We start from the raw sequence: 26,264 nt of genomic DNA, 5'->3' as shown, positions 1-26,264 counted from the left end.
ATTCTCCTCACATGCTGACCAGGTAGGTCTGCCGGCTTTCTATGTTTCTAGTGATTTATTTCTCCTTTGTCCTGAAGGGCACCTGTATTTGATTTTAGCGCCTTTCAGCACAAGATTGGATCTGGATCCATGCTTTTAGAATGGAGATTTTTTTGACTCAAAGGTCTTCACTAAAATTATTGTAAAAAATGAACAGTGTCCTCACAATGGACTTTGGATTCCAAAAGTCAGGACATTCAGATGCAGTGTTAAGTTGCCAAGCCTACAATTTGAACTGCAAATAAGACTATGAGAACCTAAGAAGTCTTGCATTTTTAGGCTCAGTGGTAGCACAGGATGGTATAGAGCATTTTGATCAGATTTGGGAGTCGTATATTCCTCATTCCTTCATCTCCAAAGTGTTTCACGTGTTTGCAGCATAAAAATACATTGGAGATGTATTCCCTCAAGGTTACTGCTGAAGCAATAACCAATTGGTCCTCTTTGTCCTAAATCGAATGCTTCATCCAGCCTGGTGTTACTAAGAGGACATGCATTTCCACAGAGCTCTCATCCTGCAACCAACCAGCAGTTTGGAAGAGAGGGATTTCTAAACAGGAAAGGGTCCTCTGCTTGTTTTCTCTCCTATATGCTTGCCTACGTTTATGAGGAGCTTTCACTGTAGATAGGAGAAAATGTGAAAAGAACAAAAAACAAGAGAAAGTGCCACAGTATTTAGTGTGCTGTAATGTATTATTTATGTTGTTTTATTCACTGGATAGTCACATTTAGAAGGCGGGGGGGGGTTATGATGATCGAGCTCTTATCATATTCAGAAGTCTTAAGATGTAATGCCCCTGAAAGAACGAGCACCCTTTCCTCTTTTTTATGTGTTTCAGTGTATCTGAATACCATTTCTTCTTTATGAGACTGTCTTGTCAGGACTAGTTTTGCATGTATCAGCTGTTAGTAACCCTGGACTCAACCCTGGGTGTTGAATATGGTTTTTTTAGAATCTATTTGGTTTCAGAAGCGCTGCTGATTCCTGTGTCACTGCTGCCATCTTCTGGAAAAGGTGTTGCATGTTGTTTTCTTTGCCAAAGTTGAACCTGGCAACCAATCAGAACAATAATGGAAGACTTTCTTTTACAATCACAATCATTTGAGCAGCAGAGGCATAAGAGAGGTTTTGATTTTTCAAAGTACTGCAACTGAGGTATACATCTAGTTCCCAGTGGAATTTAATGCAAGTTGGCTGTCTAACTGCTACAAGCTCCTCTGCAATCCTAACTTACATGCTTAGAATCTTATTGTCAGATAACTATGTCAGTTCATCCGCATGATTTCCAGGTCCATTTACACATATAAACATCCAGTTGGATGCCAGGTCTCGGTGAGTATATGCATGGCACCCAAAGGTCACACATGCAGATTGGTTTTGTCATATCAGTGTTTAGTGCATATTAAGTGAAGTAATATAAAAATGTGGACCTAGAAGCTGCAATATAAGGGGGAAAGTAGAGTGTTTTCTCAGGTGTGAAAGTCAGCACCCACCAACAGAGTCAATGTAAGCTGTTTTCACTAGGTAAGAGATTTATTTGAAAACAAACCTGTGCTATCCATGTAAAATAGTTTGTTTCATTTTTGTAAACATATTCTTATATGAGTGAGGCAAGGCTTGCTAGATGATTAAGATTATTTTCCTCCACTTCTTAAAACATTGTCACTGTCCTTTCTTATAGAACTGAACTCCTGGGTCTCTCAGGCATAGGTTCCTATTCTGGGGGCAGCAATACTGAACTACAGCTCTCCTTTAGAGACCTGCAACTAGATTTTAATTTTGTCTATTTCTGTGTAAATGTAACATCTTTCCATTGTAACATCAGTGGAGCTACACTATGTTTAGACTGGTATAGGAAAGAAAGCTGACCACTATGTATAACTTAATACGTGCTTATTAGTCTGTCCATTGCTATGTTGAAATCAAAACACATACTTCCTTAGTAGAAGTAGGCAGAACTTTTTGCCTTTTTTTCTTTTCATCATTTCTCAGAAGTAGATTTTTTTTAAGCCAGATATTTAGAATTCAGAGCATGTTCTCCAGCAGATTACAGCAGTTTTAAGGAAAGTCAAATTTTAGATACGCTCTATATTTTGAATTTCCTTTAAAATATTTCTCAGGGTCTTAACTCATATTTTCCTCTTAATCCCTTTATTGCTTGTACTTAGTGTCTAAAATAATCCACTAACAATAGGAAAGGAATAATAGTTTTTCTTCAAAGCTTTCCCCCCCAAAATCATGCCATTTTAATGGAAATTGTAGGAATCTGAAGTTTACCTGAGCCCGCTTGTATTTTCCTAGTCATCCAGGCATAAAATAGTTCAAAATTGCATAGTAGATAGATTGTGCCTATGCTTTTGAGGGTCTGATCTTGTGCAAGTTACTCCATGTGCCGTTTATGTTTTGGAGTGAGGATCAAGCCCTTATATGATCACTCTTCTTTCTAGTGGTGCCAGCAGAAGCAGGCCATGGCTTTAAGTTTGAGCCAGGCAACTCTGACATCCTCCTCTATGTCAACGTGGACTACCAAAATTACTAAACATTTTTGGAAACCTTGGCTAGGGGATAGATGCAGTTTAAAGTCCTGAGGTACATATACAAAGCATAGTGCAGTGTAGAAATACTCCATCTAAAAGTAATTTGAGCTAAGTACAGAACAAGAAGTAGTACCCCATGGAGCACTGCATTGACATGGCTCTACTGGTTTGGAGACTCAAGCTAGTATCTCTGCATCATGCTGCACTGTGTAGACATACAAGGTTGTTCAGAGCTATCACGGGTATTGCTACATGATGGTGCCTTGTGCTGTGTAGACATACCCATGGTTGTATAATCCTGTGCAGTTCACTGGTGTATTTTGTCAATAATAACAATTTCCTGTCCATATTTAATGGAGAGAAATAGCTTTTAAAGGAAGGTCTTGAGCCTGCAATGTTCTGTGTATCACAAAAATTGTTTTAGTGTTTTTTTGCATTCTTCATTTCTGGACAGTGTTCCTATGGTCTCAGAGCCTAGTCAGAAGTTTAAAGACTACTTGTGACACCCTGGTGCACATGCACAGGAAGGGAGATGTGCACAAGAAATATCATCCTCCCTCCCATCCCACTCAGCAGCTATCCAAAGCCATCTCATAATTGGCATCCGTATGCTTCCCTGAGCTCCAGGAGTGTTCATTCCACTTCCTGAACACCTGGGGAGTAAAGCCATAAGAGTGGTAAAACAGTGTGGATTCCTCCCATCTCAGGAGGGTCCAAAAAGCCGGAGCCATCCCCCTGGCACAAAAAGAAACTCCAGAAGAGATTCTTGGTCACAAACCCAACCTCCTCACACACACTCATAAGACACTTATGGTATAGATGTCATGAACTATATGTTAGGGAATTTTCACACGCATTATTATGCATAGCTCAGGAGAGAGAGAGAGAGAGACACTCTCCCTTGTAGATTTTACAGGAAAACAGTGCAATCTACAAGACATCTGATGCAGTCATATACTTACTGCTTTTAATGTTTATAGAAAATTGCCATTCAGATTGCAAGAACTACATGGAGAGTGTTACTATGTTTCTGACACCATGTTTTGACAGATTGTCTTTCTTGTCATAAAAGTTAGACTTTAGCTGATACATGAATAGTCAGGAAAGCATTCTGTAATTTAAAGGAAAATATCAAAACTGTTCTGCCTGTACTGGTATATATATGGTTATATTAAGCTCTGATAAAACCAGTGTCATGAAAAGCAGATAGTTATTAACCTGCAATAACTAGCGATATTGTGGTATTTGCAGTGCTCTCTATTACAGAAGAGATGTAATGCCGCAAATTCTACAATAAATGGAGCAATTGCATGTGATGAACAGTTTTTGCAGATAGTCACTGCAAGAATAAAAACCAAAGCGAGGTGTGGTGTTGGGAAGCTCACACTTAGTTGTATGGTATCACCTGGTGCCAAAGGCAAAATCAGTCCAACGCCCAAGGAGCTCAGTTCACAACAGCAGCACAGCAAGGAGCATGATGTTCTATTTTTAAAATGGGATAATTGACTTTTAGTGGAAATAAATAACAAGCTGCCTGTTTCACACTGTGAAGTTGTTATCCCATAGTCATGTAGCTTGGAACTCTCATTAAATATTCAGATTGTTTTCTTGTTTCCTCACGTTTGAGGAATATATTGAGGAATCCTTTTTTTTCAGAGAACAACTTTACTGTAACTAACTCTGCAGTTTACACTTTGTAACTCACTGGGAAAAAAAAGGGAGTTTAATTTTACTAAACACAAGTGCACTACGTCCAGGTTATACTAGTAGTGGTAGTGGTTGTGCCCATGAGAGTGCTGACTAATCAGGGCTTGTCTGTATTTTCAGGGTAAGTCCCTGCTTCAAAACACAGTTCGTTGCTTGACCAAAACACTCACTTTGTGTTGCAACTTGATGTCTTCTGTCCTGAAGATGAAAACATAACATAATTTTATGTGATCAATTGTTTTTTTAATAGATAAAAAGATGTTTGGTTTTTTTTAATGCTTTCATTGTGCCTGTATTTAATGGGTCACTCTTCAGATAAAATTGATACTTAAAATCTCCTAATATTAGTAAAATTGAATTTTAAGATTCCTAAGTGCTTTTCAGCATGTGTCTGGTTTGTTTTATTCAGGATGAATGCAGAAAATTGAATTGAGTTACATTTCGTGACTTGTTCACTAGCAGATCCTTCTTGTGTTCAGATATTCAAAAATCCTTGGAGATCATTTAATATTCTTCTACCCCTCATTCTCTCTCTCTCTCTCTCTCTCTCACACACACACACACACACACACACACACTCACTCACTCCAAAAAATGTGTCTATCTATACTGGACTTTGAAAAACCTTTTTTATTAGAAAACTGATTGTAACTCAAACTCATTGATCATTCTTATGAAGAAAAGAAAAGTTGTAATAATGTGCAAGAGGGATTCAGAGATTCATTTTCAAACTGTCTGAAAAACATTTATAAAATTTGACTGTACAGTTTATCCACAATCTTTTACTAGACTGATTTTAATGTCAAGAAGGGGTACTGCATTATAAAGCCTTGTAGTGGGCCTTTTAACACATGAGAACTAAAACATCAAACATTAATTGCTGAGCAGTAGGCAACCTTTGCAGGCTCTGTTTGACTCCCTCTAATTGACTGGCTACTTAACTGAGGGACTAAATCACACTTACCAACTTCCTCAGTCTCTGTAACTAGGGAGTACTTTAAAGTACAACTTCTATCACTACATCTTCCCTCTTAACTATAACTATAAAAATCAATTAACCCCCAAGTCCATTAATGCCCATCTACAGAGAAAAGGTTACTATCAAGTCTCTCTGGAGTGAATCTTTACCATTCACTTTCCTATTCCCACAAGTGGTTTCTTCATAGTCCATATTTGTGCCATGAGAGCTAAAAGGACAAACAGGAGGCACGAATGTTGTGTCTTCTTGTCCTGCAACACACACTTAACTATTCAGATTCAGTTTCTCATAAGGTGTCAGACCTAAAATTGGTGTCACCTCCCAAGGTGACAATAATAAATGAGAGTTGTAGACTCTATTTTTATATTGTATGCTAGTAATGCATCTCTCTTTCACTGGCATATTTGTCTCTGATTAGTCACTTATTGTAATGTTTGTGGAACTCACTTTTGGTTTTGGTTTCAATTTTCTGTATTCATGCACTGGCAGTGTCTGCATTTCTACAAATAATCCTGTCCTTAATCAGAACCATAATTCTTGCCACCTCCACTTGCAAAAGTCTTTCTCATTGATTTTGCTTGATTCTACCAAATCTATTTTTAAAAAACCTCCTCTTCCAGTGTTTGCTCAGTTGTGTGCAATTGAGGTTTACACATGCTTTGTGGGGAGGCATTTTAATTAAAGCAGTTCTCAGGAGCCGCTCTAATTAAAATGCCAGCAGCATCTCCAGTCTTGAGTGTCCTGTATTTCAAAATGGCAGTGGGAGCATTTTAACTAAAGCTGGTTCAACAAGTTTTAGTTAAAGCACCCCTGCTGCCATTTTGAAATGTGGGGACACTGAATACACAAGACGCTGCAGCACGGTGGCGTGTTCTGATTCGAATGGTCCAGCAGACGTCTGAGCCAATGCTTTCTAACCTGAATGTGTTGGAGCACATGTAAAAGTGCCCAATGTGTTTGGAGTCTGCAGCACTTGGCAAAATGATACCTTCTTGTTACAGTTAAAACAGAGCCTTCCAAATGCAGAACAATGTCTGCATTGTTGTCTTTCAGACTTGGTACACATCTGCTTTTTCACATTTGCTCCCTTGGCAGTCTCCTTGCTAATTAAAAAGTTGACTCTATGAGGAGGCTTCTCACTAGTAAAAAATTCCAGCTGGTGAAGTAGCTCTTTCTGGCCACATTTCTTTCATGCCTACCGCATGACTCCTTTTGGTGCATTCAGCTTTGCAGCCTGGGCCTTCACAGTTTCGGTTGCCCCTCACATGTGAACTGGCCTTTCTAGGGACAAATCTCCCTTGCACAAGAGCCTTTTGTGTAAGGCAGTGTCTGCATTTCTACAAATAATCCTGTCCTTAATCAGAAATTCTGTCAAGTTCCCAAAAGCACTGCTCTTACTTGATCTCTTCAGTTCAGTAACATACTGATCTATACTTTCTCCTGTTGTTTGTCCACACATAACAATCTGTGTCTTTCAAGAGTCTCATTGGTTGCCTATATGTGAGCAGTGAGGCACCTATGCATGAGCAGGGAGACTGCAGTGTAATTCCAGCCCATCAGAGCACACTCAATTAATTGAGTCTCCTGTAGCATAGCAATTACCGTGCTCCAGCAGCCTCCTGCGTCTCGTGTATCAGTGTCCCGACACTTCACAATGGTGGCAGGGGCACTTTATCTAAAGCTTGTTCAAGGAGCTTTAGATAAAGTGCCCTTGCCACCATTTCAAAGCACAGTGATGCTGATGCATGAGATGCAGGTGGCTGCTGGAGTGCGGTAATTTCCATGCTCCAGAAGACTCAATTAATCGAGGCACTCCAGGTGCACCCCGTCCCACACTCTCAGATTATACGTATAAATGCCTATTCTCTTTAGACACATAATACTTCTTGAATTTGGATAGTATTTTACTTAATTTCATATTCTGACCTTTTTTTTTTAAAGTAAAGGTATTGTAAACAGCTAGGGCCTCCCCCTCTATAGTATACAAGAAACTAAATTATTTTTTACTCTCATTTTGCAGTTCTGCCCCTGTAGGTACTACTCGAACCTTTGTCTGAATGCCTACCAGTTCTTTGCTATATTGCCCAACATCAGAAGGGCAGGTGGAGGTTGCAAAATTTCCATAGTTAACTGTCCTTTTATTCAAACTATACCTGTGCAGGATGGTTGCTTGCAGAGTTTGTCCCTGTGTGACCTTGGACAAGGCACTTAGGACCAGTCTCCAACAATTAAGCCCCCTCTACACATTACACTTAAGGCATGATTAACCAGTTAATTTGTTTTCTGAAAGATCACAAAAGGCAGAATGTTTTTGACACTCTGGATTCCTATTTGAAATCTCTGGGTTTATCTTATGAAACGTGTCAGTGTTTGCACACCTAATATTACATGGCACCCTGTGATACTCTTAAAAGGATCTCATGAAATTTACTGGGCACATCTACATGTTCATTAATGCACAGTCTTTACTGCACATTTAATTTAGTACTTGTATAACCGAATGCTAAGTAAACGCACAGTAACCAGAGTTACTGTACAATAGTGCCTGGGGACACCTTTTTAGTGATGCTACTCTGCAATAGCCTAATAATACTGCACAGTAGCATATTAGCATTTTCCAAGCTGTGACACACTACTGCATCATTAGCGTCTTTTGTAGACATGCCTGCTCAGCTAGAAAGATTTATTTTGCCTGAGGAAGACGGTTGTCAACCAGGGTCTCTTCCAACCCTTCTTTGTGTCCTTGGTGCTGGCTATAGGCTGGCATTTGAGTACGTTGTTGTTGTCATTGTCATAACTATATTGTTGCTTAAGCCAGACACAATTCAGTATTTTCGTCAATTATCTGGTAGTTAATGTAAAATCAGTCCTCATTCTAAAAATATGCAGAAGATGCAAATATTGGTAGAATGGTAAATAATGATTACGACAGGGTGATCCACAGAAAAGTGCAACAGATATGAGGGTGTGGAAGACCATGGGGGGGCAGCTCAGTATGGGTGAGTCCGCCAGTTGCCCCTCTGCAGGGCTCCAGCCCACCTGCCACTCACCCTGCGGCCAGGTGCAGCCCCCTATTCGACTCTCTGCTCAGCTACAGCCTCCCCGCTCAGCTACAGCCTCCCCACTCAGCTACAGCCCCCCCCACTTGGCCTGTGGCCGGCTGTGGCCTGCTTGCTCATGCAGCAACCGACTGCAGCCCCCATGTGCTCCCTGCTTGGCTACAGCCTCCTCACTCACCCCCCACTCAGCTCCAACCCCCCTGCAGCTTACCAGCAACAGCAGCTGCACTCTTAGCCCTGTGGGACAGCCCCCCTACACAGCACAGTGTGGCTTGGCCCCAGCCACCAGGTATCTGCATGGCCTCTGCCACATGCACTGCTGTGGCCCCCATGGTCTTCCACACCCTCATATCTGTTGCACTTTTCTGTGGATCACCCTGTCGTAATCATTATTTACCATTCTACCAATATTTGCATCTTCTGCATATTTTTAGAACGAGGACTGATTTTACACAGCATGGCATGGCATGGCATGGAGCTGTGTGCTTTCGGGCAGCTCCAGGCTGTCACCTGGGGTTGCATGCCACTCTCAGGGACCGCCAGCCACACTGGCCCAGGTCCTGCATGCATGAGCCCTGTGCCATCCATCCGGGCTGCTTCTGTGCATGCAGGACCCGGGCTGGTGCAGCCAGCAGTCTCCACAAATAGTGCGCTGCCTCGGGTGACAGCCCAGAGCTCTCCAAAAGCACATGACCCTGCACCGCGCCTAGCTGGGCCACAGCAGTGCCCTGTGGCAGAGGCCACATGAATACTTGGCAGCTGGGGCCAAGTGGCGCTGCCCCCCACTGTGACACAGGGCTGTGCCATGATGCCAAAAGCATGGCTGCTGTTGCTGGTCAGCTGTGGGGGGGTTGGACCCAGGCAGGTGGCAAGCGAAGAGGCTGCAGCTGGGTACAGGGGTTGAACAAGGAGGCTGCAGCTGGGTGGGGGGTGAGCAAGGAGGCTGCAGCAGGTGAGGAGCATGCGGGTGGGGGGCTGCAGCCAGCTGCCACGTGAGTGAGCAGGCCACAGCCAGCCGCGGACCCAGGGGGGGTGGGGCTGGAGCTGAGCAGGGAAGCTGTAGCTGAGCAGGAGGGTGAGCAGGGGGCTGCATCCGGCCGCAGGGGATAGGGCTGGAGGCATGCAGACCCACCCCTACCGAACTGTCCCCATATGGTCCCCTGCACCCTCAGTAGTCCCCCTTGCTCCTCCAGCTCCCCCCACCCACTACTTACCTGGCACTGCGCCCAGGTCCCAGTCACTGTGGACAGCGTGCTTCAGCACCGGGGAAAGGGCCAACCACAGGGATACTCTGGCAGGGTACCAGAGCATCTCTGTAGAGGACTGAGCCTCCAGTAGCCTCACGGCATGGCCTGGGAGCATGCCCTGCCTGCTTTTTTCCATTGCAGTTTTTTTGGGGGTTTTTTTTTTTATTCCTGGATATCCAGGGGTCTAATTTTGCCCCCATGCTGTGAATTTGCAGTGTGGGAAATGCTTTCTTGTCCCTACACGTACCTCTTGCAACATCTCAAAGGGCTTTGAGATACTGCAAGACACATGTGTGCTCATGTGGATTCACCCAACAGGCCTCGGACAGATGCCTTATGTTACAGAGGAAGGCAAAAACCTCCACAGCCAGCACCAATCGGACCATAGGGTAAAATCCCATCCTGAGTACAAATATGGTGATCATTCTGATCCTGAGTGGAGGGGTAAGATCCTTTAGCCAGGAACCTCCAGCTTTGCTGTTAGCAGGGAATCAGCACACCCCAGTTGAAGTCCTCAGCCTCCTGTGACCACAGGCAGCATTAGAGAGCCTCACAAACAACATGCGGAGGTAAGCAGTGTGGTGGGCTCAAGGGCCCAGAAACATCTTAAAATCTTTGCTAGGGTTTTGCCCTGAAGAATTAACAATCATACAAAACAAATATGGCAACACAGGGAAGCAGTGAGACATCCAGTCCAATAAATACATTATTTCTAAACCTTTTGATTAAGAGGTTGTAAAGAGGTAGAATAAATGCTAGTTCTCCCACTTCATCACCCTAACCCATTGTTTGTTATCTGATGTCTTATTGGCAGCATGGCTCATGGATGTTGAGGACAAATTTGAAGGCTGTGTTGGGTCTCACCAATTTATTAGAGGAACATGTTTTGTGTAAAAGAGGCATAACAATAGAAGGGTGGTGCCCACATGCTAGTCACCTGCCCAAGTTAGCTTCAAGTGTGGCCATGGCTTGCATAAACCTGAGTTAATTTGTCAGTATAGCTGCAGCAGCAGAGCTCTGTGCTACTTTTAAAGATGGAATTAAGCTGCAAATTTCAGACCACCAAGTTCACAAGTGCTCAGTTTTGCACTTTTGACTTGACCAATTGTAAAGATAAGAGTCCTTTATAAAATTGTATCTGGATTCAGATTCAACTTGCAGTTGGAGGTTAATGCAATTGGAGGCTATGTGGATGCAGGATTTTTGTTGAGACCCATAATATGGTGGGGAGGGGTGGCGGAGTTAGACATTTTTGGAAGAACCTACTAGATTTAAGCAAATACAGGTCCTATGAGATGTATGTACCTGAATCCCTCAAGTGCTTCTGAATATTCCCTGCTAATTCATATATGCATGAACCTTGAGGAATAGATTTACAACATTTGGCCATGTCTAGACATGTGTGGATGTTTGGTTTCTTGTTAGTTGTCCCCAGGGAATGCCCATGCCATGTGCGTGCTGGTGTGCAGCAAGTTGCCCTGGGTGGGATAGAGGATGGGGCCAACAATGATCTGGCCCCAGCAGCCTTACCTGGGGTCCTGGGGGCCTCCTGAGGCTGCAGGAGTGGCAATCCTGCTGCACAGAGCCTGGCTGATAGTGGAGTGTAGCTCCAGCCAGCCAGGCTCCAGCTTTGGGCAGCACATGCTGCTGCCACATGCACAGCTCCACTTTTTTTCTCTGCGGGTCAAAAAAAACCCTCCGTGCTACTTCCTTGCAGAATAGAAAGCAGCAGAATTGTAGTATGTGGCACTGCAGATATGTCTGTGATGCCACAGACCTCACATCTATGCTCATCTGGACGCAGACTTTGAGTCCAAATCTAATTTCACCTATAAAGCACCTAAAAGCAATATCACTTTCCCTGCTCAAGTCCCTGAAAAAAAGCATTAACATAAAAGATGGGTGGGTTCTCTGCATTATCACTGCTTTTGTGACTTAGTTTTATGACTAAGTCATTGTCTTATTGAACGTGTCAGGTTTTTTTCTTTTGCAAATAAAGGAGGAAACAGTATGACTACAGCTACCATTGAGCTACTTACAACCACTTTTAAACATTTTGTAAAAGTAAATTTATATATAAGTACTAAATCCTAATTAAACAACTTAAATCCTTTTTTGCTTTCCATAGGCAAAATAACTGTAACGGTATTAACCTGTGTTTTGTGGTCTCATTAACTGGAAGCTTTTTCCTTTTGCCATATTTCATTACTAAAGCTTAATTTTTTTATCTCTGGAAGTAAAAGTGAATGCAGCTGTGTTACTAACCATTCTTTGTTTTAACTGACATGCACTTTCTTTATGATCCACGCTGAGCTGTAACTGGGGAATGCTTAATGTGTTTGTGTCAGAAAAGTCCTATTCATTCTGACAAACTGATCAACCTCCAGGGTGTTCTTCCGCCATAGAACTGATCTTACCTCTCATCCATTATCTAATACAATGTGAAAAGAGTTCCCTGGCTTGCCAAAAGATCTTACTTGTTTTCATTGAGAGCTGCTGGATGAGAGCATTCCTGGAGTTACATGCAGCCTATAAAATGACTCTGGCATGGACTACACCCTAAATATGCACACACAATTTTAGCACCTGCAGGCCTGTCTGGAAAATATTGGTGACCGACACTGTAATCTTGCTTTTGTGGAAGAACCAGAATGAGAATGCATTGTACTAAAGATAGGGCAGACAGAGTGGTTTTTATCCCAAGTGCACAGCATATCCAGAAGTCAAGCATCACATAACAACATAGGTTTATGAATCAAATAATTGTAAGCATCATTTCTGTGTCAGGAGGTAGACAAAGTATTGTTGCAAAGAGGTTTTCATTTTTCTTCAAAACTTCCTTCAGTGTTAAGGTTGTGAACCTTCTACAAAAGCTGGACTTAAATAAGAAGAAAGGGAGAGGGTTTCATAGTTTCATAGTAGCTAGAGTCGGAAGGGACCTAGGTAGATCATCTAGTCCGACCCCCTGCCTTAGCAGGAAAGAGCACCGGGGTCAGATGACCCCGGCAAGGTGCTCATCTAACTTCCTTTTAAAAATCCCCAGGCTAGGAGCCTGCACCACTTCCCCTGGAAGCTGGTTCCAGGCCCTAGCCACCCTGACTGTGAAGTAGCGCCTCCTAATATCTAATCTAAACTTACCCTCCGCCAGTTTGTGACCGTTATTCCTGGTCACTCCTGGCAGCGCACGGGGGAACAGGGACTCCCCCAATACCTGCTGATCCCCCCTGACCAGTTTGTAGCAGGCCACAAGGTCCCCCCTTAGCCTTCTCTTGTGGAGGCTAAACAGGTTCAGGTCCCGTAGCCTATCCTCATAAGGCCTGCCCTGCTGACCCCTGATCATACGAGTGGCCCTCCTCTGAACTCTTTCCATATTGTCCACGTCCCTCTTGAAGTGTGGCGCCCAGAACTGGACGCAGTACTCCAGCTGCGGCCTGACCAGTGCCGCATAGAGGGGGAGGATCACCTCCCTGGACCTGCTCGAGATGCATCTGTGGATGCATGATAGGGTACGATTGGCCTTCTTGACTGCCTCCCCACACTGCCGGCCCATGTTCATCGTGGAGTCAATGACGACTCCAAGATCCTTTTCCGCCTCCGTGCTGGCAAGAGGAGAGTTCCCCAACCTGTAAGTGTGGTGCCGGTTCTTCCTCCCCATGTGCAACACCTTGCACTTATCAGTGTTAAACCCCATCCTATTCTCATCCGCCCACCGTTGCAACCTGTCAAGGTCAGCTTGTAGCCTATTGCACCCTTCTAGTGCACCCACATCCCCCCACATCTTAGTGTCATCAGCAAACTTGAACAGGGTGCTTTCTACCCCCTCATCCAAGTCACTGATGAAGATGTTGAACAGTGCGGGCCCGAGGACCGAGCCCTGCGGAACCCCACTGCCCACATCCTTCCAGGTCGAGAAGAACCCATCCACTACCACCCTCTGGGTGCGGCCCTCCAACCAGTTGGCGACCCATTTGACCGTGTGGGCATCGACACCACAGTCTCTCAGCTTTTTGATGAGGACAGGGTGAGAGACAGTGTCGAAAGCCTTCCGGAAGTCCAAAAAGACTACATCCACAGCAATTGGGATAAAAGGGTAGAGAAGAGAAAAAAGAAGTGGGCCCTTCTGTGGCAAAGTATTGGGTGTAACAAAACCCTTTCAGGCAGATGCATCTAAAGCAGCAGGCAAAGGAATGATAGGAAGGAGGAAAAAAAGTGGGACATATCTACCAGAAAATACAACTAATCATGGATGTAACGTTAACAGCTTCCAGCAATAACCAATCATTCAGGCCCAAAATACACAAGTTATATTTTTCACATGATCAGGCCCTTGAAAACACTCTAAAGCCGTGATATAACATATATGCATGGCTGCATAGCACTTTTAAAATGGCTGATCATGTGAAAAATTAACCCTTGTCAAATCAGGTATTAGATTAAGGTACTCTGCTTTAAAGCACTTCAGGGAACTTGTGTTCTCTCAAGGGCTAATTTTTCATTCAGGGGCAGGGCTGATAGTAGGGGAGGGAGGAGGAGGGAAGCAGCATGGAGTTGGCATCTGGGCTTTGCCTGGCCTGAGCTAGAGGGTGAGAAGTGGAACAGGGCCCAATACCCCAGCCAGGGTAGCTGGTGGGGCCCACAAGGCGAGGGAGCTCTTCCATTCTACCCCCTCCCTCCCCCTGCCCCCCAGCTCAGGCCAGGCAAAGCCTAGCTGGCAGCTCTGTGCTGCTTCCTTCTCCCCTCTCCCCCCTGCCCCTCACTGACAGCCCTGGAGCTGGGAGGGAAGTTCAGGGCTGGGGAGAGGGGCAGATTGCAGCCTTCTCAGAGACTGCAGAAGCGCCCCTGCCTGCTGGCCAGGGCCAGTGCAGGCAGACTCCATTTTCCCACCTCTCCCCAGTGGGGCTGACTGTAGCTCATGGCACTTTCTGTAAAGTGCCATGAGTTAGAGTGGGGCCCTGAATATCTGTAGGCACCCTTGGGTGCTAAGGACTTCAGGTGTTTATGCATTTGTGCAGTTCCTAGTATGATTGGGTCCTTTGGGTACTACCATGGTCAAAACATTTTCCATCTCAAATACCCAGAAACCTACTCAAATAATTATTTCACAGTTTTCATGGAAACTGTGAAAAACAGCAGTTTTCATAATTTTATGCAGAATTGCCAGAAAAAAAACTTAATAAAAATAAAATGCTGGCTCCCCAGCATGAGCCAGCAGTTGCCCACTGGAAGCAGGAGAAGCTGCAAGCACAAAGGGGAGCAGCCAAGCAGCTACCCTCTCCTCTCTCTGCCATTGATTGGCCAAGAGGCCTGCCTTTCATGAAGCCCTGCCGCTGTTCACCAATCAGCAGTGAGAAGCAGGTCCACATGAAGGGCAGCCCTCTCCACCAATCAGCAGCAAGCGGCAGGGTCACACGAAAGGCATCCCTCTTCACTAGTCAGTGATGAGGGGTGAGGCCACCAGGTCCCCTCAGCCAATCAGTGGGGCAGGGGGGATCACCACGATAAGCCCATGGAAATGGGAGCCAGTACTGCTATCAGCCCACAAACTCGTCCATCTGCTGCCTCAATTTGGGTGGGTCTCTGCTAATACGGGAGTCTCTCACACAATGTGCCTGGCAAATATACCTCCATCATGAAACAGTTAATGAACAACCACAGCTAAGTTAGCATAGCAGTGGCAATTAAAGCAAAAATACATTTTAAAAAAATCTAAATAAGAAACTAGGTACACAGAAATAACTGCCAGGGAAGACAGGGAGGTAACTTTGTTTGATATGAACAAAAGAAACATCCATTCCATTTTTCTCCACCCCCACATTTCCCTGTTGTTTCTGAAGAGCAGAATCAGCAATGTTGGCCTTGTTTTCTTGCACAATGCTTCATTCCATAAAAACGTAGTTTCTTCAGCGTGACAATAAAATGTGATTTTCTAGGGTACTTATGGAACTGACAACAGAAGCCTGAGAGTTTGTAATAGAACTGCAACAATGGGATTCATGGCAGATAAATGCCCCAGTGTCAGGTTCCCCTGATATCCCTTTTCATTACATCTGAATGCAGCTCTGTATCTGAAAATCAAGGCTGCTTGCTTATAATGCCAGTCAGAGCAGCTAACTGCTGAGAGATTCTTCAGAGTCTGAAGGTGGGTCAAGTCAGCGTGGCTCTGGAACAGCATGTGAGAGACCCATTTTACATTATTGACTTTTCCTCTTACCCGCAAGGACACAGACATTAATGCTGAATTGATGGGTCAAAGATTTTGACACATGTCAAGACAGATATCTTCATTTTACAGTGTAAAAATGTATCAAGCTCAATACATATGAACCATCTTAGATAGCCATTACAGCTCCAGCAAAAGTGCAGACAAATACATCGCTAGTGTGTAAAGGACACCGCATTTGGTTAAACCCTTATGATCTATAGAATTTAACAGGGATGAAACCAATGCACCTCTTAGACATTTAATCATTTTCCTTAGATACAGTACTACCCTAAAACCTGTGGAACTGAATAGAGAAACATGTTGCTTCCATAGTTTTTCTTCTTTTTTTTTTAAACTGTTTTATAGAAATGGTAATGATTAGGATTTTTCTATTCTGCAGGATTTCAAATAACCTGCATAAAGTTTTTGTCTTTTCCTAGTTTCTACAATATGTAGTTTTCTATGTGAGAATTCATTTGACTCAGAATTATATACAGACTATTTCCAATCACAAGCACTACAAAAGAAGAACCTTTTTTTTTACCTGATACCCTCAATTTTTTTCAGCTGCTACCCTTTTTCATACAAATAGGTCACACAGTAAAAAAAGACACACAACCCAGCAATATCTAATATTGTTTTATGTATATAAATGGTTACTGTAGCAAAAGTTTATTATTAATAATGGAATATATTTTATTGCGTGACAGGAATTTATCATAATAACTGCAAAGTTGTTGTGTAAAAAGATGCGTAATTAGGAGAACTATGGGAATTTAATGGGATAAGAAGGGCAAGAGATCATCTTCTGTGCGACTCTCCGAGAAGATAATTTGCTGCCTATATCTCTAATGTGTTTTTATGGCTTGTTTTTCCTCCCCCTCCCCAGTTCGTGTTCTGCCGTGAATGTAAAGAAAAATACCATGATGGGGAATGCAGCACTCTCCTCAACACAGAAGGAGCTGTAGCACAGCAGGTAGGGAATGTCAAGTCTTGTTACAAAATTAATTAGCTTTGGCATAGTCAGAGGAACATTTGTTGAATGGGTCCTAATTCCAATTCTAAGTAAAAACAATTATGGTTGGGTTGAATTACTCCAGTTACTGGAATTGCTGAATTGGCATCACTGTGGATTTCAGATTCTTTGATTCATAGAGCAGTTCAGTTCTGCCAGAAAAGAGCAAAAATGATAAAGAACTGGCTTTCCTGATGGGCCTTTGGGGTTTTATTTATTCAGTCTGAACATCTTTGAAATGCTTTCTATGAAGTCTCGTTTGCCCATCAGTTTATATTCAGCTCAGCAGTCAGTAAGTTATGTGGGGTTTTTTGACTGAATCACAGTCTTTTATAGTGTAGACAGGAAATATGGTTGGTAATTTATATTTAAGCTCAGAGAAAGAAAAGCTGGTCTTTCTTGGTTCAAAGCTGCTAAGTGATTATTACTAGGCCCTACTGTAATATTAAAACTTATAGATCCACCACCTTGCCCTGCCTGAGTGATTCAGCCCAAGCACTTGAACCTCAGCCCTCCGTGCCCTGGCCACCAACCAGCTGGCTGTTCATGGGTGTCTCTCATATTCTCTCCTGCTGAAGCTGTTCCATTTTGTATGAATAATTCAACACTTATTGGGCCAGAAAGAGGAAGAAATGGATTGTATATCCCAGTGGTTAGGGGGACTTGCCTAAAATGTGGAGGACTTAGGTTTTCCTCCTTGCTCCAGTTAACATTTGTATGATATGAAAGAGCACCAGGGGAAGAAATTGAGAGAGACCCTGCAAGATTAGACATTATCCTCGTGATATGCAATACTGACATGCAACTCCCTAGCCTGAATCGAGGTAAAGCAGGATGCTGAACATTGGGCCTCTACACCCAGATGAATGTTCTAACTATTGGGCTATTAAACTTTGGGGGTTATACTTTCTTTCTGTTTTGACCAGGAATTTCATCATAGTCCTCAGAAGCTTTTCCTGACTAAAAATTTTTGAGACTAAGACAAACCCTCAGGTTCTGTCATGATAAATGGACTTTTCACAATTAAAAATTTTCATTAAAAATTTCCCTTTCTGGCATGATGCTACAGATCTCAATACCAGGTTGAAGACATCCTTTCAGTGGACTTTAGCGGAGCAGTTGTCCACCTCTATATACACTATAAGTTTCTCTGTAAAGCAAAATATGTCACATAAACAAAAGAAATCACACGATACCAAATAAACAAATGTTTAGAAAGCTGTATGCTGAGAATGTAACAGTGGAATAATTCCTTGTATTTGTAACAACGATAAAAAGTAAAATAATGATTAAGTTAAATAACAGAAGAAGTAAGGTACCCTCAACCTCTTTTAGGCTTGTTTCAGTTCAGAAGAGAAATACAGTCTCTCCCCACTGATCTATATTTCTGAAATCAGCAACTTCTTTGTTATGCCCAAGAACTCATGTAAATGGAAATCTCATAAGAATCAGCTTTGGAACATTTTCTAAATAGCGTTTGGCAAAGGCGACCCTTGGCTACAGGCATCTGCTCTTTTAGTAGTAAAAATAACAGAGTCTTTGAGGGAAGACAAGACAGGCCAGAAGGTTTTTGAACCCCGTTTGCTGTATTTGTGTAGCCTTCAGCACGCTTCTGATGTACAGGCATCCTGTAAAATTTTCCGCTTGAAAAAAATAAGTTATTAACCCCCATGGCTCTGTAAAGGTGCCTACAGTTGCTCACTGAATCTGATCTACATTCACATGGAGTACTTTATGCCATGTAAACATAGACTGAAAGCAGTGCATAGAAACCTGTGTAAGTAACTCAGAGTGTAAGGAGGGGTGGGTAAGGTCAGGGGTGAGTCTGGAGGGGCAGGGCTGGCTGGATTGGCAGGGGTTGGTGAGTCTATGTGGGGGGGTTGGTGGGTCCGCAGGTTTGGCAGGGAGGGTGGGGGGAACTGCTCAGTTGTGGCAGGAAATAGGGAGCCAAAAAAAACCTAGTCAGGACTGTGGGGGTGGGAATAGTGCAGCTCCAGAGTTGGGGCAAGAAGCTGAGGTTTCCCAGCCCCAGGGCTATGTTGCAAACATATACAGATATTTGTGTCACAGGATGGGGTCCCTGAGGATGGCCGTGATCTCCTAAGGCCCCTTGATCATGCCAATTTGGCCTGATGGGCACCCTCTTTTCTTGCCCGCCACATCGTGATGAAAAAGTAATGTAGGGAGGCTGCCTTCACATCCGGTCAGACAGTCCCAATGGACTTCCTTGGACCCCATGGGTCCCCAGCCTTACAGGCTATGTGCATGGCTCCAACCACCCCTTTACCATGCCCCAAGTCTCTCAGACGGCATTGACATTGTGAGGCCCAGGCCTTGCTGTGAATTGGCCCCTTTTCCTCTCTGGGCTCTCCACAGCCCTGTCCCTGCACACCTCGTGCTGCGCCCTCACTGGTGCTGGGGTCTGTGTACCCCAAATGCCACACCCTCACTGGTGCCAGGGTCCCCACACTGCAGTGGGCCCCCAATGAGGCCTCCTCCTTTTCCAAATAGGCTCACCCAAACCACCGGTATTATAAAACTACAACCAAACATAAGCCTTTGGGCTATAATACAAGACCAACTGCATAAGGTGTGCTCTGTCCCTTTACATTACTAGGAGCAGAACTTAGTCAGGCCTCTTCCCTTCACTCGCTCTAGGAGGGATCCTTCCCCCTTGGCCACCGGCAGAGAACTAAACTCCCTAGGCCCCATCCTGGGGTTTATATGGGCCCAGGGCCCTGCCCCTTCCAGCCAGCTGACCAGGTGCAGGTGCAGGCTAACTTCCTCATTAGCTGGTTGCCTGGCAACTACCAGGAGTGACCAGGAATAACGGTCACAAGCTGGCAGAGGGTAAATTTAGGCTAGATATCAGGAGGCGCTACTTCATGGTCAGGGTGGCTAGGATCTGGAACCAACTTCCAAGAGAAGTGGTGCAGGCTCCTACCCCGGGGGTCTTTAAGAGGAGGCTGGATGCCTTGCCGGGGTTGTTTGACTTTTTCCTCCCATGGCAGGGGGTCAGACTAGATGATCTACTCAGGTCCCTTCTGACCCTAGAAACTATGAAACTATGAAACCTGCAGTTGGGCTCCTGTCTGGCTCTTTGGGCTCTCCCCAAGCAGTTTCTGCTCTTCTAGGAGCAGGCACCTAAGTGCCCTGCGACAATTTGCAAGATCAGATTAACCCTTTCTTAAATCAGGTTAGCCCAATCTCTGTCTAAGTTAGCGCACCATCCATGAATGACCCTTTAGTGTTAATTTGGGGTTGTTAAACATAGTCCACAGGACCTCCAAAGAGGCTGGGAATGTGGGGGTGGGACCTGCCCTGAATTCCCGGGACTGGAGTCCTGATGAGCACCTGTGTTAGCAACAGAGGAATTAGCAATGGCTGCATGAACCCCCACACTGCCACCACTGCTTGCCCCACTGTCACTGCCAGGTCCAGACCCAGCCTAGAAGGCCTCTTGCGGTTCAGATGTAGCCTGAGGAGCTCTGTTGTTCAGATCTGCTCTGGGGGCTTGTGAGAATTTGACACCCCAAGGGTAACTAACTGCTGCTCATTTTAGTGGATGAGATGGGGATGAGATAAAAGTGAAAGAAATGTAGGAATCATAATGGAAGATTACTAGGGCTGTGCAAAGCTTCAACTTAATATTCGATTCAACAAATATTCGACATATTCGACCTTGAAAAGTAAAAGTGGAGTCAAATAGCAGCTGGTCGAATAGCTGTCGAATCAAATACCAGAAGTCGAATATTAACAGTGTGGGTCAAATATTCAACAAGGGTTGAATATTCGACTTGCCTATACTGGATTCCCTGGGGGGGGGGAAGGAAAGTAAGGGGGAGAGGGGGAAGGAGTGCTTTCATGACTGACATGTGTGACTGGCCAGTGACCTGTCAGCATTCTCTGAGGTCCCTTCCAATCCCAGTGCTCTGGGGGAGGGGCAGAGAAAATGCATAAAAGGCAGCAGTTTTTCAGCTCCCCTGCTTTCTGCCTTGGGGTCAGTTTCTGAGCTGCTGGTGTTCACCAGCACCTCCTCGTCAGACCCCGACGGCTGGAAGCCCTGATCTTCAACAGATTCCCTGCTTGCAACACTAGCAACAGGGATTTCTGAGAACTTGGTGCTTTTATTTTATAACTACTTTTTCTATTAGTTTATGCTGATATTGGATAGGGTTAGTAGTAGTCTAGGATCTATTCTATATATAAGAATTTAGTTTATATATATATATTTTATACATCATTCATTCTTTCCACCACACCAACGCTTCTCAATGTATTATCTACACACACAAACACATTTACATAACATCCGGAAATCTAATCCATGGCGCACAGCACACTTAGAGGTTCCAGTTTACATATGAAGAAACATATTATGAAGCGTGGTGGAAAGGCAGGTGGCCACACTGGCCAGCCTGCATGAAGGGGAGCAAGGGGGGTTGCAAGTGGGAGAGCTGCAGTTTCTACCCCCACCAAACTCAGACACTTTCCTCCCACTACAAGGGATGAGGCTGCTACAAGCAGTAAAGAGAGTGGAGCAGCAGTGCCACCAGAGCCAGTGCCTGTGCCTGAGACTCATGTCCAGACACAGCAGCCACAACCTCTCCCACCATAACTGCAACCAGCACAGCAGCGCACTCCACCCCTGTGTCACTGCCTATGCTGAGCCTTCCCACGCCAGAAGAAGAGCTGGTGCTGGATCTGGATCTCAGTGCCCTGGCAAGGAAAGTCCTGGGGAAGGAGGGGGAATCAGTCAAGTTTGTGCTCGACACCCCCCAGGTTTTTCCCTTTCAAGACATGAGGTCTTTCCCAGAAGGCACTTCAGAAGGTGCCTCTGTACAGGTGAAGGCAAGCGGCTCAGCTGAGTCCGCTCTTTCTCTGACTCTGACTGCTGAAGAGGGGGAGAGTTCAGCAGCATCCACAGATTCACCCGCATGCCAGAGGGAAAGGCCTAGTACTAACATGATCTGGGATCATTATGAGCTGGCAGATGATCCCGCGTGTGCTATCTGCATGCACTGCTGAGCCAAAATCAGCCGGGGCAAGGGAACAAAGCGCATGACCACCTCGGGGATGCTGAATCATCTCCACAGGTACCACCCCTTTGCCACAGGAACAGCTCCCACTCGCTCCACAGGCCCTGTCCCCCCACAGCAGAGGCAGGGCACCCTGGAACATTGGGGGCAAAAGGGACCAGTTGCAAATGCAAGCAACGTCACCCAGACCACCGGGGAGATGCTTGCTCTGGATGGCCAGCCCTTCACATTTGTTGAGCGACCAGGTTTCAGGCAGCTCCTGGCACCGCTGGCTCCATCCTACCAGGTGCCCACATGCACCACCTTCAGCAGGACGGTGGTGCCCTCCCTATATGAAACCTGCAGGGAGCACTTGAGGGAGGAGCTGCACAAGGCAGGTCCGCAGGTGTACACTTCACCTCGGACATCTGGAGCAGCCGGGGTGGAGATCATGCGTACCTCTCCCTCACCGGGCACTGGTATAGCCAGTCAGGCCATCGGTGGGCTCTCCTTCATGCCAAGGTGATGGATGAGTCGCACACAACAGCAGAGATAAGGGGGGCCATGAACCACATGGTGTAGGGGTGGCTGGGCATTGGACAGGCTGAGCTTACCCGCAGGTTCATGGTCACTGACAATGGGGCCAATATGGTCAAGGAAGTCCGTGATGCCAGCTTTGCTGGTATTCGCTGTGTGGCACACAATTTACATCTGATTGTGAGGGATGCCTTGGAGGGGGATAGGGCTGCCAGTGATGGCACCAGCAACACCAGCAGGCTCATTTCCAGATGCAAGAAGGTGGCAGGCTACTTACACTGGAGCATCAAGGGGGGCAAGATGCTGCGGGACAAACAAACAGAGCTAAATGTCCTGCAGCACAGAATCATCCAGGATGTGGAGACTCGGTGGAACTCCACAGACCTGATGCTCAAGAGGCTGGTGGAGAAACAGAAGGCCATCCGTGAGCTGGCCTTGCGTGAGGAGATTGGGATCAGCAGTCCCCTGACCAAAGCTGAGTGGGATGCCATCTCCCAGATCTTGCTGGTCCTCAAGCCCTTCCTCGAGGCCACTGAGACCCTCAGTGCTGCTGATGCCTTCCTCAGCCAGGTGGTCCCCACAGTGAAGGAGCTCCACAGCCAAATGGAGAGCTTCCTGGGGGTCAGTGTTCCTGGCTGGGGCAGGCCGCTTTCACCAGATGTGCAGGCACTGGTGAGGCGGCTGAAGGAGGGCCTTAGGAAAAGGCTTGAACCCTTGGGGTCCAACACAGTGCATATGCTGGCCGCCATCTGTGACCTAAGGGTGAAGGGCACCATATGTGGCAGCGAGACACTGAGTCACTGGAGGGAGGTACTTATTAAGAAAGTGACGGAGTTGGAACGGCGGAGGCAGCGGGAAGTAGAACAGGTGGATCCACTGCCTGAACCCAGCCTGTATCCATGAGCCAGTCTTCCCCTCCACCACAGGAACTGCCAATATGGGCTAAGGCCATGGCAAACATTAGGGGGTCCAGACCCACCAGACCCCAGGATCAGGCAGACAGCCCTCACACCGTGGTGTCTGCCTATCTTGCCGAGCCTGTGGAGCCCCTGGACTGCGACCCCTTGGCCTACTGGGCAACCCACAGCCTGATGTGGCCTGATCTGGCCACAGTTGCCCAGGAATACCTATCCTGTCCACCGACCAGTGTGCCAAGCAAGAGGGTGTTCAGCATGGCTGTGGATGTTGTGACACTCCACTGCACCTGCTTGGATCCTGGTTTGAGGAAGCAGCTGGTGTTCCTCAAAGTGAACCTCCCATTGCTGGGGTCCCCAAGAACCAGGTGCAGATGGAGTGACTGCCACCCCCCTCACTCCATCTGGATCATGAGTTTTGCCTGTCAGCAGCCTAAGGTGCAGTTTCCCCCAAACCCCTGCACCTATCACTGTGAAAGTTGGCAGGCTTTGTGGGCTTCTCAGGGGCTAGCAAGCCTGCAGTTTTGAGCTCCCTGTGGCTTTCCACTCAGAAGTCGCAGGAGGTTTTCTCTCAAGAATTTGGGGTGCTGTTTCTCCGAACCCCCTGAACCTATCTTGTTGAAAGTGGCACGCTTTGTGGGCTCCTCAGGAGCTACCATTCCTGCAAGTGTCATCAAGATCAGACAAGAAATGCCAAAGTTATAGCCTGCTTCGACCTTCCTCATTATAGCCTATGGGGAAGTCAAAGCAGCTCGAATATTCTACTGAGATTCGACCTTGACTCAAAGCAGACCCGCTTCGACTTGAAGTGGACAGCAAATCCAAGCGGGACCCGGTTTAAAATTTGATACATCTGTCAAATCAAATATTACCTGCTCTTCACAGCCCTAAAGATTACCCCTGTTTATTTGCATATGCAGAACCGGAAGTGATGGTAAAGCCACCCTAGGGATGCCTCCTTCTACTCTCAAGTAAGCTGAAAACAGACCACCAGGGCACTTATGTATATCACTCCTGTGGTGGCTTTACTGCTCATTTCTGGATTTGGTATATGAATGCAAGAGAGGGTATGCAGAGGTTGCTCAAGAGCTAGGGACATGGCGTTGGCATGCCTGTGGACTACAAGACTGCATGACCTTCCAAATAAGTACAGCTCTTGTAAGCAATAGCGTTCTAACAGAAATGATGCCTCAGGCTAAATACATACCCTCAGTGCTAATATAATCATATGTCAGAATTAAACTGCAAACTGCCTGGTTTTCTTTATGACTTCCCAGTGTCTCTGAACTTCCTTTCAGAGATCAGAAATACTCACAATTTTCATTTCATTCATAACAATATTTGCTGGAGGGATTTATAGCTACAAAATATTTGTTCACATCAGTTCCTACTATGAATTAAATTTTACTGTGTGCCAAGGGACAAACATATCAGTGACACAAAAGCTCAGTGGGCGAAGCCATGTTTGGAGTGAAGAAGATAATCAGCTGAGTCTGGACATTCTTAGATCTATGCTTATGTTAGGAATGAGTGTTGGGGCATGTCCTTGTCACCTCCATGCTGAGCCTGGATGTGTTGTTGAGAAGCATGCCCCCCACCTACCTGCTCCTGCTCCACTGCCAACTCCCAAAGATGATGCAGCATAGTCACCTGGGAGCAGCCCTGAGCACATGCCCCAGTGCTATGCCATTGTTATGCTGCTGGTGTTAGGCATGCTTATTGGCATAGGTTCAGAGTATCCTTTAAGATGGCTTCACTGCCTCATTTAGGAATTGGCATGTACAGAGGGAGTAAGTGAGCAGCGTGTGCCTCAGCAGCAGGAGAGGAGGCACTATAAATAAGCCCGCTAACGACACGTGTTCTTTGTTTTTTGAATGAGGTTCTTCTGACACTTAAAGGAAAAAATTCTCTGCTCTAAGAAATATGGACATGTTGTTTTTGATGCAGGAGCTGACAGTTCTTAACACTCAAGGGAGAACAATTTATGATATCAGATTTTTGCGGGGGGGGGTTCTATGCCCCACTGAATTTCTAATATTGTTTGATTCTCAAGTATAGTAGCTCCAACACAGTTCATCTGCTCTCACCAGGCTCTTGAAACCAGTTTATTTGCTGGCTTTCAATTTTCAAATTATCTGCTATCTACCCTTCTCCCCCTCCAAAAAGTAATTGAAGCTGAGCTCTCCCTTGCTACAGAAAGAGGAAACGCTAATACTCTCCTTGTTCTATGCTGGGACATAAGCTTGATAAGACCTCTCCCACAGGCCTCCACCACCCCTACATCCTGTCCTCACTGCACCTGGCCATGTTGGTAGCTATCTCTTTTGTCCTGTTCCATTGTTCCTTGAGTGCGCTGAATCCAGCTTGTCCAGACCTGCCCCCCTCATGGTCAGTGCAACCTCACATGTATATTTCTCACTTAAAGGGATTATCAGTCAATGTCAATCACTCTTTCTTTGGCAGTATTCCCAATCACCTCTCTCTAATTGTATAAATTGCTCCATCCATGGAGGAGCCCTCAGTCCCCCATCAGTCCTTATATAAATCACTTCATTCTCAGAGGAATTGTCCATCATCAGTCATTACTCACCCAGACCTCTCTGGGGAGCAGATCCACTCTGAATCAATTGAACCCCTGCTCAAACAACTGTAAAAACTCGACGTTTCTTTCAATGAGCTGGCCTGAGTTAAAATCAGTCTGACATGCAGGTGTCTCTTTATTCAATTGATTCCGACTCCTTAGCAGGTCATTGGATCCTCACTCTGGACAATCTTCCCTTCCAGCAGGGTTCCAGGTCAGACGGCTCACTTCCCAAGCCCAGCCTCAGCTCCTATTCCAGCCATTCTTAGCTGGCCCGCTGCTGGAACTCACCACGCTGATTCTCCTCCCACTTGCTCTGGTGCTCAATCTCATTCTGGGCTCCCAGTGCTCCCAGCTCCACTTTGCCCCTGCACAGACTGTGCTGCCACCTATGATTACCTGCATGACTCCTCTCCTAGGGAGAGTGA

General features: G+C 45.6%; 1 protein-coding gene across 1 annotated transcript in view; it reads left to right on the top strand.

Moving 5' to 3' along the window:
* PRKN (parkin RBR E3 ubiquitin protein ligase) overlaps positions 1–26,264 on the top strand; it is a 1,414,145-nt gene that overhangs the window by 1,352,234 nt on the left and 35,647 nt on the right. The window contains exon 10 of the mRNA XM_090042590.1: positions 16,661–16,747. Coding sequence (XP_089898716.1) covers positions 16,661–16,747 — 87 coding nt within the window. The remainder of the gene's footprint in view (positions 1–16,660; positions 16,748–26,264) is intronic.

The sequence above is a fragment of the Crocodylus siamensis genome, chromosome 1 (assembly GCF_052110815.1).
Source record: "Crocodylus siamensis isolate JL-2025a chromosome 1, ASM5211081v1, whole genome shotgun sequence".
NCBI lineage: Eukaryota > Metazoa > Chordata > Crocodylia > Crocodylidae > Crocodylus > Crocodylus siamensis.
The sequence above is the reverse complement of the archived record's forward strand: the minus strand, read 5'-3'. Positions and strand labels throughout refer to the sequence as shown.